Source organism: Hypanus sabinus, chromosome 14, assembly GCF_030144855.1.
Source record: "Hypanus sabinus isolate sHypSab1 chromosome 14, sHypSab1.hap1, whole genome shotgun sequence".
NCBI lineage: Eukaryota > Metazoa > Chordata > Chondrichthyes > Myliobatiformes > Dasyatidae > Hypanus > Hypanus sabinus.
This window is the reverse complement of record NC_082719.1, coordinates 44,166,846-44,179,283: the sequence shown is the minus strand read 5'-3', so window position 1 is coordinate 44,179,283 and position 12,438 is coordinate 44,166,846. Positions and strand designations below refer to the sequence as shown.

The 12,438-nt window shown below is 39.6% G+C and overlaps 2 protein-coding genes across 4 annotated transcripts in view; one reads left to right on the top strand and one right to left on the bottom strand.

Moving 5' to 3' along the window:
- ugdh (UDP-glucose 6-dehydrogenase) overlaps positions 1–4,994 on the top strand; it is a 31,079-nt gene extending 26,085 nt beyond the window's left edge. For both annotated transcript variants that reach the window (XM_059989052.1, XM_059989051.1), the window contains exons 12-13: positions 1,797–1,907; positions 2,046–4,994. In XM_059989052.1, the coding sequence (XP_059845035.1) occupies positions 1,797–1,907; positions 2,046–2,156 (222 nt within the window). In that variant the 3' untranslated portion in view covers positions 2,157–4,994. The remainder of the gene's footprint in view (positions 1–1,796; positions 1,908–2,045) is intronic.
- Positions 4,995–5,711: 717 nt separating this feature from the next.
- lias (lipoic acid synthetase) overlaps positions 5,712–12,438 on the bottom strand; it is a 32,599-nt gene continuing 25,872 nt past the window's right edge. For both annotated transcript variants that reach the window (XM_059989054.1, XM_059989053.1), the window contains exons 10-11: positions 12,038–12,149; positions 5,712–8,108 (exon numbers count right to left, since the gene is read on the bottom strand). In XM_059989054.1, coding sequence (XP_059845037.1) covers positions 8,056–8,108; positions 12,038–12,149 — 165 coding nt within the window. In that variant the 3' untranslated portion in view covers positions 5,712–8,055. The remainder of the gene's footprint in view (positions 8,109–12,037; positions 12,150–12,438) is intronic.

Genomic DNA, 12,438 nt, shown 5'->3' with positions numbered 1-12,438 from the left:
AGACCTGGAATTAATGAATACTCAATGAGTACTTTCCTTCCATATTCACTATGGAAAAGGATCTTGGCGATTGTAGGGATGACTTGCAGTGAACTGAAAAGCTTGAGCATGTAGATATTAAGGAAGAGGGTGTGCTGGAGCTTTTGGAAAGCATCAAGTTGGATAAGTGACCGGAACCGGACAGGATGTAACCCAGGCTACTGTGGGAAGTGAGGGAGGAAATTGCTGAGCCTCTAGCGATGATCTTTGCATTATCAATGAGGATGGGAGAGGTTCTGGAGGATTGGAGGGTTGCAGATTTTGTTCCCTTATTCAGAAAGGGAGTAGAGGTAGGCCAGGAAATTATAGGCCAGTGAGTCTTACTTCAGTGCTTGGTAAGTTGATGGAAAAGATCCTGAGAGGCAGGATTTATGAACATTTGGAGAGGCATAATATGATTAGGAATAGCCAGCATGGCTTTGTCAAAGGCAGGTCAAGTGGACATTGCTTTGTAGATCCAGAACTGGCTTGCCCACGGAAGGCAAAGTGTGGTTGTAGATCGGTCATATTCTGCATGGAGGTCAGTGAACAGTGGTGTGCCTCAGGGATCTGTTCTGGGATCCCTACTCTTCACAATTTTTATAAATAACCTGGATGAGGAAGTGGAGGGATGGATTAGTAAATTTGCTGATGACACAAAGTTTGGAGGTGTTGTGGATAGTTTGGAGGGCTGTCAGAGGTTACAATGGGACATTGATAGGATGCAAAACTGGGCTGAGAAGTGGCAGATGGAGTTCAACCCAGTTAAGTCTGAGGTGGTTAATTTTGGTAGGTCAAATATGATGGCAGAATATAGCATTAATGGTAAGACTCTTGGCAGTGTGGAGGATCAGAGGGATCTTGGGGTCTGAGTCCACAGGACGCTCAAAGCAGCTGCACAGTTTGACTCAGTGGTTAAGAAATCGTACAGTGTATTGGCCTTCATCAATCTAGGAACTGAATTTAGGAGCCGAGAGGTAATGTTGCAGCTATATAGGAACCTTGGTCAGACCCCACTTGGAGTACTGTGCTCAGTTCTGGTCGCCTCACTACAGGAAGGATGCAGAAACCATAGAAAGGGTGGAGAGGAGATTTACAAGGATATTGCCTGGATTGGAGCCAAGGCCTTATGAGAATAGGTTGAGTGAACTTGGCCTTTTCTCCTTGGAGCAACAGAGGATGGGAGGTGACCTGATAGAGGTGTATATGATAATGAGAGGCATTGATCGTGTGGATAATCAGAGGCTTTTTCCAAGGCCTGAAATGGCTAACATGAGAGGACGTAGTTTTAAGGTGCTTGGAAGTAGGTACAGAGAAGATGTCAGGGTTGTTTTTTACGCAGAGTGGTGAGTGCATGGGATGGGCTCCCAGCAGCGGTGGTGAAGGCAGAAATGAAAAGGTCTTTTAAGAAACTCCTGGATAGGGTACATGGAGTGTAGAAAAATATTGGGCTATGGGTAAGCCTAGGTAGTTCTAAGGTAGGGATGTGTTTGGCACAGCTTTGTGGGCTGAAGGGCCTGTATTGTGCTGTAGGTTTTCTATGTTTCTGTGAATATGTCAGAATGCCGTTGCTTTACCTTGTGAATGGCCAGTGCAAAGGAGAACAAAAATTACTTTGGACAAAGTGAAGTGAGAAGTCAGTAATCATTAATTTAGACGAATGGAGTTTTTTGGGTAGCAGGTCCACAATCTGCAAAAGTGACAGATGGCAGCACAAACTTGAAAATTGCCTTCAGAGTTTCAAATTCTTTTGATGTGTACGTATCTTTGCTTCACAGCTGCTGGATTATGAACTCATTCATAAGAACATGTTAAAGCCAGCTTTTATCTTTGACGGCAGACGTGTCCTTGATGATCTACATCCAAAACTTCAGAAACTGGGATTCCAGGTATAAAGAAATTGAGTTTTTCTCACTAATAGGAAAACATATTTTACAGATATCTCTTTACTGAACTGTATTAAAATCTTTTTGGACCAGAAATCAGCCCATCTTGAATTTCTCCATTTCATGAACTTTCACTTCCAGGTGGAGACGATTGGCAAAAAAGTCACTGTTCAAAGGATTCCTTTCACACCCACGGCTGAAGTTCCTAAGTTCAGTCTACAGGAACCTCCAGCGAAGAAAGTCAAGTTGTAAATTCAGAGAAATATGCTGATTTGTCATTTTTATGAGTAACTATACATATAGGATAAATGTTAAACTTTATTTTTAAAATGAGATTTAATAAAACAAAAAACAAGAAACTATTAAAAGACAAAGGCAACAGGAGTGAATCTGCAGATGCTGGAAATAAATAAAAACACAAAATGCTGGCAGAACTCAGCAGGCCAGACAGCATCTATGGGTGGAGGTAGTGACAACGTTTCAGGCCGAAACCCTTCATCAGAAACCCTCCTGATGAAGGGTTTTGGACCAAAATGTCACCACTACCTCCTCCCATAGATGCTGTCTGGCCTGCTGAGTTCTGCCAACATTTTGTGCTTTTATTAAAAGACAAATGCTAGCTAGTGTATTTTTACCCTGATTGTAGATTTATACTGACTGTACTAATGTTTTCCTTCCTGTAACTTTTCTTTTCTCTGAAGTTGCTGATTTGCAGGAACTACCTACTTCATCTAAATTCTTTGGCAGATATTCCCAGCAGGCTGATTCCATATATTTACACTTTTCAGCATGAACACTTGAATTTTCTCTCTTTCCTCACCCAGGGAGTCTGAGGAATGTAGTGCCCTTACTGCCACTATATAGATAGAAAATGCTGGAAATGCTAAGTAGATCAGGAGGGATTTGCAAGTTAGTATCCCCCCCCCCCCTCTACTTCCCGTAGGGATTCCCTTGTCCATCCATCCCTACCCACTAATCTCCTTCCTGACATTTATCCCTGCAAGCGGCCGAAGTGCAACACCTGCCCATTCATCTCCTCTCCCACCTCCATTCAAGGCCCCAAATAGTCTGTCCAGGTGAGGCAACAATTCACCTGCAGATCTGCTGGGGTCATCTACTGTGTCGGGTGCTCCTGATGTGACCTCCACTGGTGAGTCCAGTTGTAAACTGGAGGACTGCTGCATCAGGCACCTCCACTCCATCTGCCAAAAGTGACAATTCCCAGCGGCCAAACATTTTAATTCCCATTCCAATGTGTTGGTCCATGGCCTCTTCCTTTACCACAATGAGGGCACCCTCAGGGTGAAGAAGCATTACCTTATATTCCATCTGGGTAGGCCCCAACCTGATGGCATGAATATCAATTTCTCCTTCTGATAAAGAAATGTTCCCCTCTCTGGCCTCTTACCTCCTCAGCTGCCTATCACCTCCCCCTGGGTCCTTCTTCCTACTCTTTCTACTATGGTCCACTCTCCTCTCCTATCAGATAGCTTCATCTCCAGCCTTTTACCTTTCCCACAACCCAGTTTCACCTCCCACCTTCCAACGATTCTTCTTTACCTCCTGCCACTTCTTAATTCTGTCATTTTCCCTTTCCTGTCCAGTCCTAAAGAAGGGCCTCAGCCCAAAATGCCGACTGTTTATTCATTTCCATAGTTCCACCCTGACCTGCTGGGTTCCTCCAGTGTTTTATGTGTGTTATCCTGGAAAGGAAATGCAGTAAATTAAACCACAATTGGAGAGCAGATTAAGTTTTAAATCAAACAAGCAGGAAGAAGGTGGTCAGCAGGCCAGGCAACATTGCCATAGATGCTGGCCCTTCTGTTTTTGTTTGTTTCACCATTTGCAGTTTCTTGTTTCACCTGGACTGAAATCAAATGATTCACACATGGAGCTTCCCAGCCTATATGATGCCACAGTACCAAATTAACCTATCATATGTGAAACACTAAACGTGTATTTTTGTTAACAGATATTTAATCTTATTAAATCCTGGATGTAATATGTACTTTAAAGTTGCCATCTTGTCTGTAATGTAAACAATACGTTGGATATTTTAAATGATTTCAGAACTCGTTAGAAATTGGAGAAAAGCTGGTGATGACATCTCTAAAATCTAAATTAATACTACACAGACTCTGATTGTGTTTTGACTAAATGGTCATAATCACCAACCTGTTTACTGAATTGGCCAATATAGGGTGTGAGGTAAAGACAAAGAATGGATTCATTAGATAAACATCACAGCCATGCTCCAAACACCTAAACATGGAGAAATGGCTTAAAAGTCAGCCTTTTTCTCTTTTTTAATGCAGCTTTTAAATCATAACTTTGTATTTGAGTGTCCAAAACTGGAATTGATATTTTGTTGACATCAGTAACTAGTCATACAGAATTTTCCACATGTGATGAGACTTCAGCCATTTGGAACTAATATTTGAACATCACCAATCCCCATGGTTAGCATTCAGTTTAAAGGTCCAACCACACCATTGAAACAATTGTATCATTTGGTGACAGATTTCACCGAGGTGATCTTATGAAGCCACTTTGTGTTTTAACCTTGTTCATCGGGAGCACATTTAGAGGAATGAAGCAGTAATTTTAAATAGATATAAAGCCGTGGCTTGCAGTTCATGATTTCCTGATAGGCAGTTCCTGCCATGAAGCCAACTGCTGTGAGCACATTTTGTAACATTTTTCTCATTGATGGAATAATTCTGGGAAACCAGTTCTGTTTCAACTGATGGACACCCAGGGTACAAGAATTTCTATTATGTGTCATTAATTCACTCAAGATATAAGGATTTGAGACTGTTCAAAAACAGATCATTGTAACAGTAATTAGTGTTATCACCTCTACATCAACATTTATATGACTGTGAAATGGTTGTAATGTTAAGCTTCATTAAAACATCTTAATAACTATTTTCATATGCAATGATAAGAGTTGTTTTGTTTAATTCTTGCTTACTAAAAGACTGTCATTTGCATGGAAAGTTCATTTATTAACTCTAGCCTGAAGGAGAATGGCTACAGATGCTCAACATGTAAATCATTGTAACAAATAAAACAACTTTGAATCTCCAACACCAGTCTTATTCATAGTTTTTTTAAAATTAGGACTGATATAAACTTTCAATTTTGTGATCAATGTCTACCATTGTTTGTTTTGATCAATAAAATTATGAACTAATCATCTATTTCATAAAAGTAATTGGAAAAACTGCAGTCAAAGATCAAATGTGAAAAGGGGATCAAATCAAAATTAATTATTGTGTGTCAGGATGCTGAGAAAAATTTGTTCTGTTTTATAGTCAGGTCCATTCAGATTAGAATGGCCTTCCACATGAGAAAAGTATTGATGACTTCATTATCACATTCTGAAACTATTGACTCAGATATAATTGTATCTATGAAAATCAATCATAACTGATTTGGAAAACAAATGAACCTTAGTACCTCAGACACTGTGTTCAGACTTCTCCAGCCAAATTATGAGTTTGTAATATTCTGTATTATGGTTACATGGAGCTTAGAAAATAAAGGCCTATGTAACCCTAGGTAATTTCTAAAGTACAGCACAGCATTGTGGGCTGAAGGGCCTGTATTATGCTATAGGTTTTCTATGTTTCCAACTTGCACTAGTGCACTTAATGAACATGACTTGCACTTCATTAATTTCTCTAAAGGATTATGAATGTATTTGGTGTCAGTTCTTTATGAACTAGCAGACATGATCTTGTTGGCTATTGTGAAACAACTGGCATTTAATCGCTTAGACAGGTGGAGTCCCAGACTTCTGCATCTATGGCAGTTCTGAATTTAATGGCAAACTCAATACACCAAAATTACGATAAGTATTTTACCATGAGTCTTCACCACAGAAAGTAAACATTTTCCCTTGTCTTCAGAAACTCTGATCCATTTGAAACCTCTCTATGCTCTCTCATCCTTTCTAGATCCATTCATCATGAACTGCTGACATCCACTTACTCCAGCTCTCCTTCGGAACATACAGCTTTCCACTCAGTAAGGCCAACCCAAATGTGATCATTAAACCTGCCAACAAGTTCGAAAATTGACCTCTACCTTGCAATAAAACTTCCACACCTCACTCTAACCACAAATTCATTACAGGTCATTAAGCCAGTAGATGAAATTAGGGTAGTGACTATTTAGACTTTAATATTGCTTTCAAAATCTTGAACATTAGGCTGGTATGGAAGGTTAGGTCGCATAAAATCCAGAGAGAGCTAGCTACATAGATTCAAATTTGGCTTGGAGGGAGGAAGTACAGGCTAATTAGTTGAAGGTTGATTCTTGGAATGGAGGCTGGTGATTATTGGCTTGTATCAGGACCTCTGATGTTTATTCATTATATAAATGATTTGGATGCAAATACACAAGGTTTGATCAGTAAGTTTGCAGATGACAAAACAAAATCCCCTTTGACCTATAATGATCTTTAGTATTGTTGATAGTAAAGATTATTACAGTATTTACAGATCAAGGGGGAGCTTGATCAGTTAGAGAAGTGGGCAAAGGAATGGCAAATGGATTTCAATACAGATTAAGTAAGGTGATGTATTTTAGAAAGTCAAACCAACATAGGATTGAGACTATGAATGGTAAAGCATTAGGGAGTGTAATGACACTAAGAGATCTTAGAGTAAAAGTGCAGTTTGTTGAATGTGGCATCACAGGTAGACAAGGTTAAAAAGGCATTTAGCGTGCTGGCCTTCCAGTCAGGGCACTGAGTTTAGAAGTTAGGACGCAAGTCATAATAGTCATTTGTAACACTGCTCTTGCAGTAGTACATACAGTTTTGGTCATCCTATCATAGGAATGATGCGATTAAACTGGAAAGCCTGCAGTGAAGATTTGATGTTGTCAGGACTGGAGGGCCTGAATTATAGGGAGAAGTTGACCAGGCTAAGTCTTTATTCATGGAATGTAGGAGAACGAGGGGTAACCTTCGAAATGTTTAAAATTACTAAGCAGACAACATGGATAATAAATCTCTCGCCCAAGGTGGGGAAGTCCAATACTAGGGAGCATAGACTTGGGGGTGGGAGGGTAAAGATTTAAAAGGAACCCCAAAGGGCAACTATTTCATGAATTGGCTGGTGAATATAGTGAACAAGCTGCCAGAAGAAGTGGTTGAAACAGATAGAACACAATCATTTAGGAATCGCCTGGAAAGTGGTTCTAGCAGTACAAGGGGAAGGGTTTAGAGGAATATGGTCCAAACACAGGAAATTGGGATCAGCTGCCATGGATTCATTGAGTCAAAGGGCCTGTATCTATGCTTTATTGCTCTCTAAATTTTACATTTTCACACAGTACAAATCTTTAACATAGTTTTACTGAACACAGTTCAGTTTTACTGAATACATGTGTATTGTTCATTCACATGTATGTTGCACACATCCAGGATTTAATTGATTACAGTGCACATCTCCTGACTCAAGTATATGAAAACATCACTTCTGTATTTTACAGCTAATTCATTCCAACCTTTAGTAATATGGTGGCAAAGGAGTTCAATTACAAATACAGACAGTAAGACAAATTTAGGACAATAGCTGAACACTTCAGATAGGAATATATTATTTATTGTGGTGCTTTCCACAACATTGTATTGATCAAATCTTCAGTCTGCAGTGTTGCAGGAAAAATGTATTTTGAAATTGTTGGTCTCATAAATGATTTACTGAATTGCTAAATCTCCCAACAAATCAATATTCATTACTGCCCAGGACACGGAGACATACCTGTCTTGTACTCCACATTCATGTCACAAACTCTTGTGCAATGTCCCAAAATCAACTGAAAGAAAATCCATGTCTAGAGAAGTTTTCATGGAATGCACCTTCTGAATTGCAGTCAAAATTTAAATGAAATCTTTTTAGTGAGGGAAAAAAACATCCTGAGAAGAAACTGCACATGAAGCAGATCCACAGGGCATTGACATGATGGTGGATAACTGACAGATATATCAACATAGGTTCAGTGCCATTTATCAGTTCTTTCTCAGGGCAAACTTTGCACAGATCGAAATCCCATAAACAATTCAAAGACAGTAAATTAAGTGTTCTTGGAAGTATAAAGTTCTGAAAGCTAAGTAGTCAACAGTTTTCAGCGTGATCTAACTTGGCTCAGCTACTTGTTTATTCAGGAGCTTCTTCATGAAATATTCACCTGAAAAAATAGAAAAAAGATAAATTGTTATTTCTGATATTTTCTTTCATTACAGAGGCTGAAGATGTTGGAGATGTTGTTGTTGACTGTCCTCCAACCCAAACCCTGTTATCCAAAAATCTATCATTCCCAGTCCTGCGCATGCTTAAAAAGATGCATGTACAGGTAGAATTCCGAATATCTACAACACTCTTTCTAAAGAAATTTTGCTTCTCATCAGTTCTCCATAATCAATCTCTCTTCCTAAACCAATTCCCCTATTAATGGACACTTCCAGGCTGAGGAAATAGTCCTTTAAACCTGCATGGAACTTTATTTCAATAAGACCACTTTAATTCTTATCTATAGTTTTCCTAGGATAACATCAATCTCTAATGTCTCTAATGTAAATGTATCTTTCTTCAGCTCTGAAGAACAAACCCTGCAGTTCTCTGGGTGCAGTCTTAAAGGCTTGTAACAATTCCAATAAGACTGAATTACTTTCATACTCCAACCCCCCACTAAACGCTAAAAGACCATTTGATTTTTAGATTACTAACTGTAGTTAAATATCAATTTTGAGCCTCAAACCAGTGAACAAGATCCATCCATAGAGAATGATTTCCCCTAATTAAAAAACTGTATGCTCTTAAAGTAAATTATTTCACTCTCTCAGGTTTAAGCCACCTTCAACATTGTTACTTGCTTGCTCTTATGGCTGATATCCATTTACAGACATTTTACTTTCCCACCTAGCTCCGTATTATCAGCAAACCTATAGGTAGCACAGTGGTACAACTGGTAATGCTGCTGCCTTAAAGGCCCAGCAACCTATGCTCAATCTTGATCCCTGCGGTCCATCTGGAATTCACATTCTTCCCCCGATTACATGAGTTTACCTGTCTGCTCTTGTTTCTTCCCATGTTCCAAAGATGTACTAGTAGTCACCTATATTGCCACCTAATGTTGCTTGATGGTAGAATTAGGGTGGAGCTGATCAGTGAGAGAGAAGAAATTATAGTAAAATGAGTAGAGGAATGGGAGTAGTAATGACTAGATGTCAAATCTTTAGAAAGCGGTGACATACAATCAGACGGTGTTGAACCATTGTGGATAGAGCTAAGGAAATGCAAGGGTAAAAAGATCCTGATGGGAGTTGTATACAGATTCCCAAACAGCAATAAAGATGAGATCTACAAATTACATGGGAGGTAGAAAATGCATGCCAAAATGGCAATGTTACAATAGTGGAGGGAGATTTCAATATTCAGATTCAGATTCAGTTTATTGTCATTTAGAAACCACAAATGCAATGCAGTTAAAAAATGAGACAATGTTCCTCCAGAATGATATCACAAAAGCATATGACAAAACGGACTACACCAGAAAATCCACATAACATTTGGCAATCCCCAATCCAAAGTCCGGAGAGGCTGCTGCATATTAATATCACGCTATCGTCTTGGCGCGTTCCCTGGAAAGGAGCTCCAAGGTAGATTGGCAAAATCAGGTTGGTGCTGGATTCCAAGGGGGGGAATTTCTAGAATGCTTACGAGATGGCTTCTTAGAGCAGTTTGTGGTTGAGCCCACAAGGGGATCAGCTTTACTGGATTGGGTGTTGTACAATGAACCAGAATTGATTAGAGAGCTAATGTAAAAGAACCTTAGAGGCAAGTGATCATAATACGATCAAATTCACCCTGAAATTTGAGGAGAAGCTAAAGTCAGATGTATCAGTATTACAGTAGAGCAAAGGGAATTACAGGGGCATGAGAGAGGAGTTGGCCAGAAGTGATTGGAAAAGAACACTGGTAGGGATGACAGCAGAGCAGCAATGGCTGGAATTCCTGGATGCGATTTGGAAGGCACAGGGTATATACATCCCAAAGAGGAAGAAATATTCTAAAGGCAAGCTGACACAACCGTGACTAACAAGAGAAGTCAAAGCCAACAGAAAAGCCTAAGAGGGCATATAATAGAGCAAACATTAGTAGGAAGTTAGAGGATTGGGAAGCTTTTAAAAAAAAAATCAGAGAAAACTAAAAAAGTAATTAAGGTAAAGATGAAATACGAAAGTAAGCTGGCCAATAACATTAAAGAAGATACCAAAAGTTTCTTCAGATACATAAAGAGTAAAAGAGAGATGAGAGTGGATATCAGACCGCTGGAAAACGATGCTGGAGAGGTAGTAATGGGGGACAAGGAAACAGAGGACAAACTGATTAAGTATTTTGTATCAGACTTCACTGTGAAAAAGACTAGCCATATGGCGCAAGTTCCAGGTGTCGGGGTCATGAAGTATGTAAAGTTACCACTTCTAGAGAGAAAGTTATTGGGAAATAAAGGTCTGAAGGTAGACAAGTCACCCGGACCAGATTGTGTACACCCCAGGGTTCTGAAAGAAGTGACTGAAGAAATTGTGGAGGCATTAGTAATGATCTTTCAAGAATCATTAGATTCTGGAATGATTCCGGATGACTGGAAATAATTGCAAATATCAGTCCACTCTTCAAAAAGGAAAAGAAGCAGAAGAAAGGAAACTATAGGCCAGTTAGCATGACCTCAATGAATGGGAAGATGTTGAAGACAATTATTAAGGATGAGGTCTCGGGTATTTGCAGGCAGATGATAAAATAGGCTGTAGTCAGCATGATTTCCTCTAGGGAAAATCCCACCTGACAAATCTGTTGGAATTCTTTGAAGAAATAACAAGCAGGATAGACAAAGGAGAACCAGTTGATGCTGTGTACTTGGATTTTCAGAAGGCCCTTGAAAAGGTGCCACACATAAAGCTGCTTAACAAGCTACAAGCCCATGGTATTACAGGAAAGATTCTAGCATGGATAAAGCAGTGGCTGATTGGTAGGAAGCAATGAGGGGAATAAAGGGAGCCTTTGCTGGTTGGTGCCAGTGACTAATAGTGTTCCACAGGGGTCTGTGTTGGGACTGATTCTTTTTACACTATATGTCAATTATTTGGATGATGGAATTGATGGGTTTGTTGCAAAGTTTGCTGATGATATGAAGATAGGTGGAGGACAAGTAGTTTTGAGGAAGTAGGCTACAGAAGGACAAACAGATTAAGAGGATGGGCAAAGAAGTGGCAGATGGAATATAATGTTGGGAAGTGAATTGTCATGCACTTGGTAGAAGAAATGAAAGGGTAAACTAGAGAGAAACTGTACGCAAAAGGACTTGGAAGTCCATGTGCAGGGTTCGATAAAGATGATCTTGCAGGTTGAGTCTATGGTGAGGAAGGCAAATGCAATGTTAGCATTCATTTCAAGAGGACTAGAATATAAAAGCAAGGATGTAATGTTGAGACTTTAAAAAGCACTGGTGAGGCATTATTTGGAGTATTGTGAGCAGTTTTGGGCCCATGATCTTAGAAAGGCCATGCTGAAACCGAGGAGGGTTCAAAGGAGGTTCACAAACACGATTCCAGCATTGAATGGCTTGTCATATGAATAGTGCTTGATGGCTCTGGGCCTGTTTTCACCAGAATTCACAAGAACAAAGGGTGACCTCATTGCAACCTATCAAGCAGTGAAAGGCCTCAATAGAGTGGATGTGCAGAGGATGCTTCCTGTGGTGGGAGAGACTAAGACCAGAGGACACAGCCTCAGAATAGAGGGGTGTCCTTTTAGAACGGAGATGAGGAGGAATTTCTTTAGCTAGAGAGTGGTGTATCTGTGGAATTCTTTGCCACAGACAGCTCTGGAGGCCAAGGTTTATATATATTTAAGGCAGAGGTTGATAGATTCTTGATTGGCCAAGGCATGAAGGGATATACAGAGAAAGCAGGAGATTAGGGCCCAGAGGAAAACTGAATTATCTATGATCAAATGATGGAGCAGACTGACAGGCCAAATGGCCTAATTCTGCTCCTGTATTTTATGGTCTTATGTGCCTTTAATGTTGTAAGAAAATTCGCAAGGCTAACTCCTCACCTGCTTTATATGAAGACCGTACCAAGGGTCCACTGGCAGTAAATAAGAATCCAAGTTCATTACCCACATTTTCCCAGTATTTAAACTTCTCTGGAGTTATGTACTCATCCACCTAATGAAAATGAACAAAATGGTTAATGGGAAAGGATCAACAAGACTGCATTGTTTAATATTAATGAATTGATGATAATTGTTTGGCTCACTGTTGGAATTGTTTCTTTGAAATGTGGTAATTATACCAGTAGAAACCTTAAATGGCTCCAAAACTGAAGCTTCTGGTACTTGTTTTCAGAGTATTCACTTATGAATTTAAGTCTGTACTGGAGAGTATCAAATTAGTTTTTTTTTGAGAAGTAAGCAATTAGAATCTAAGTGCAAGTACCTTAAAAATGACACTCAAC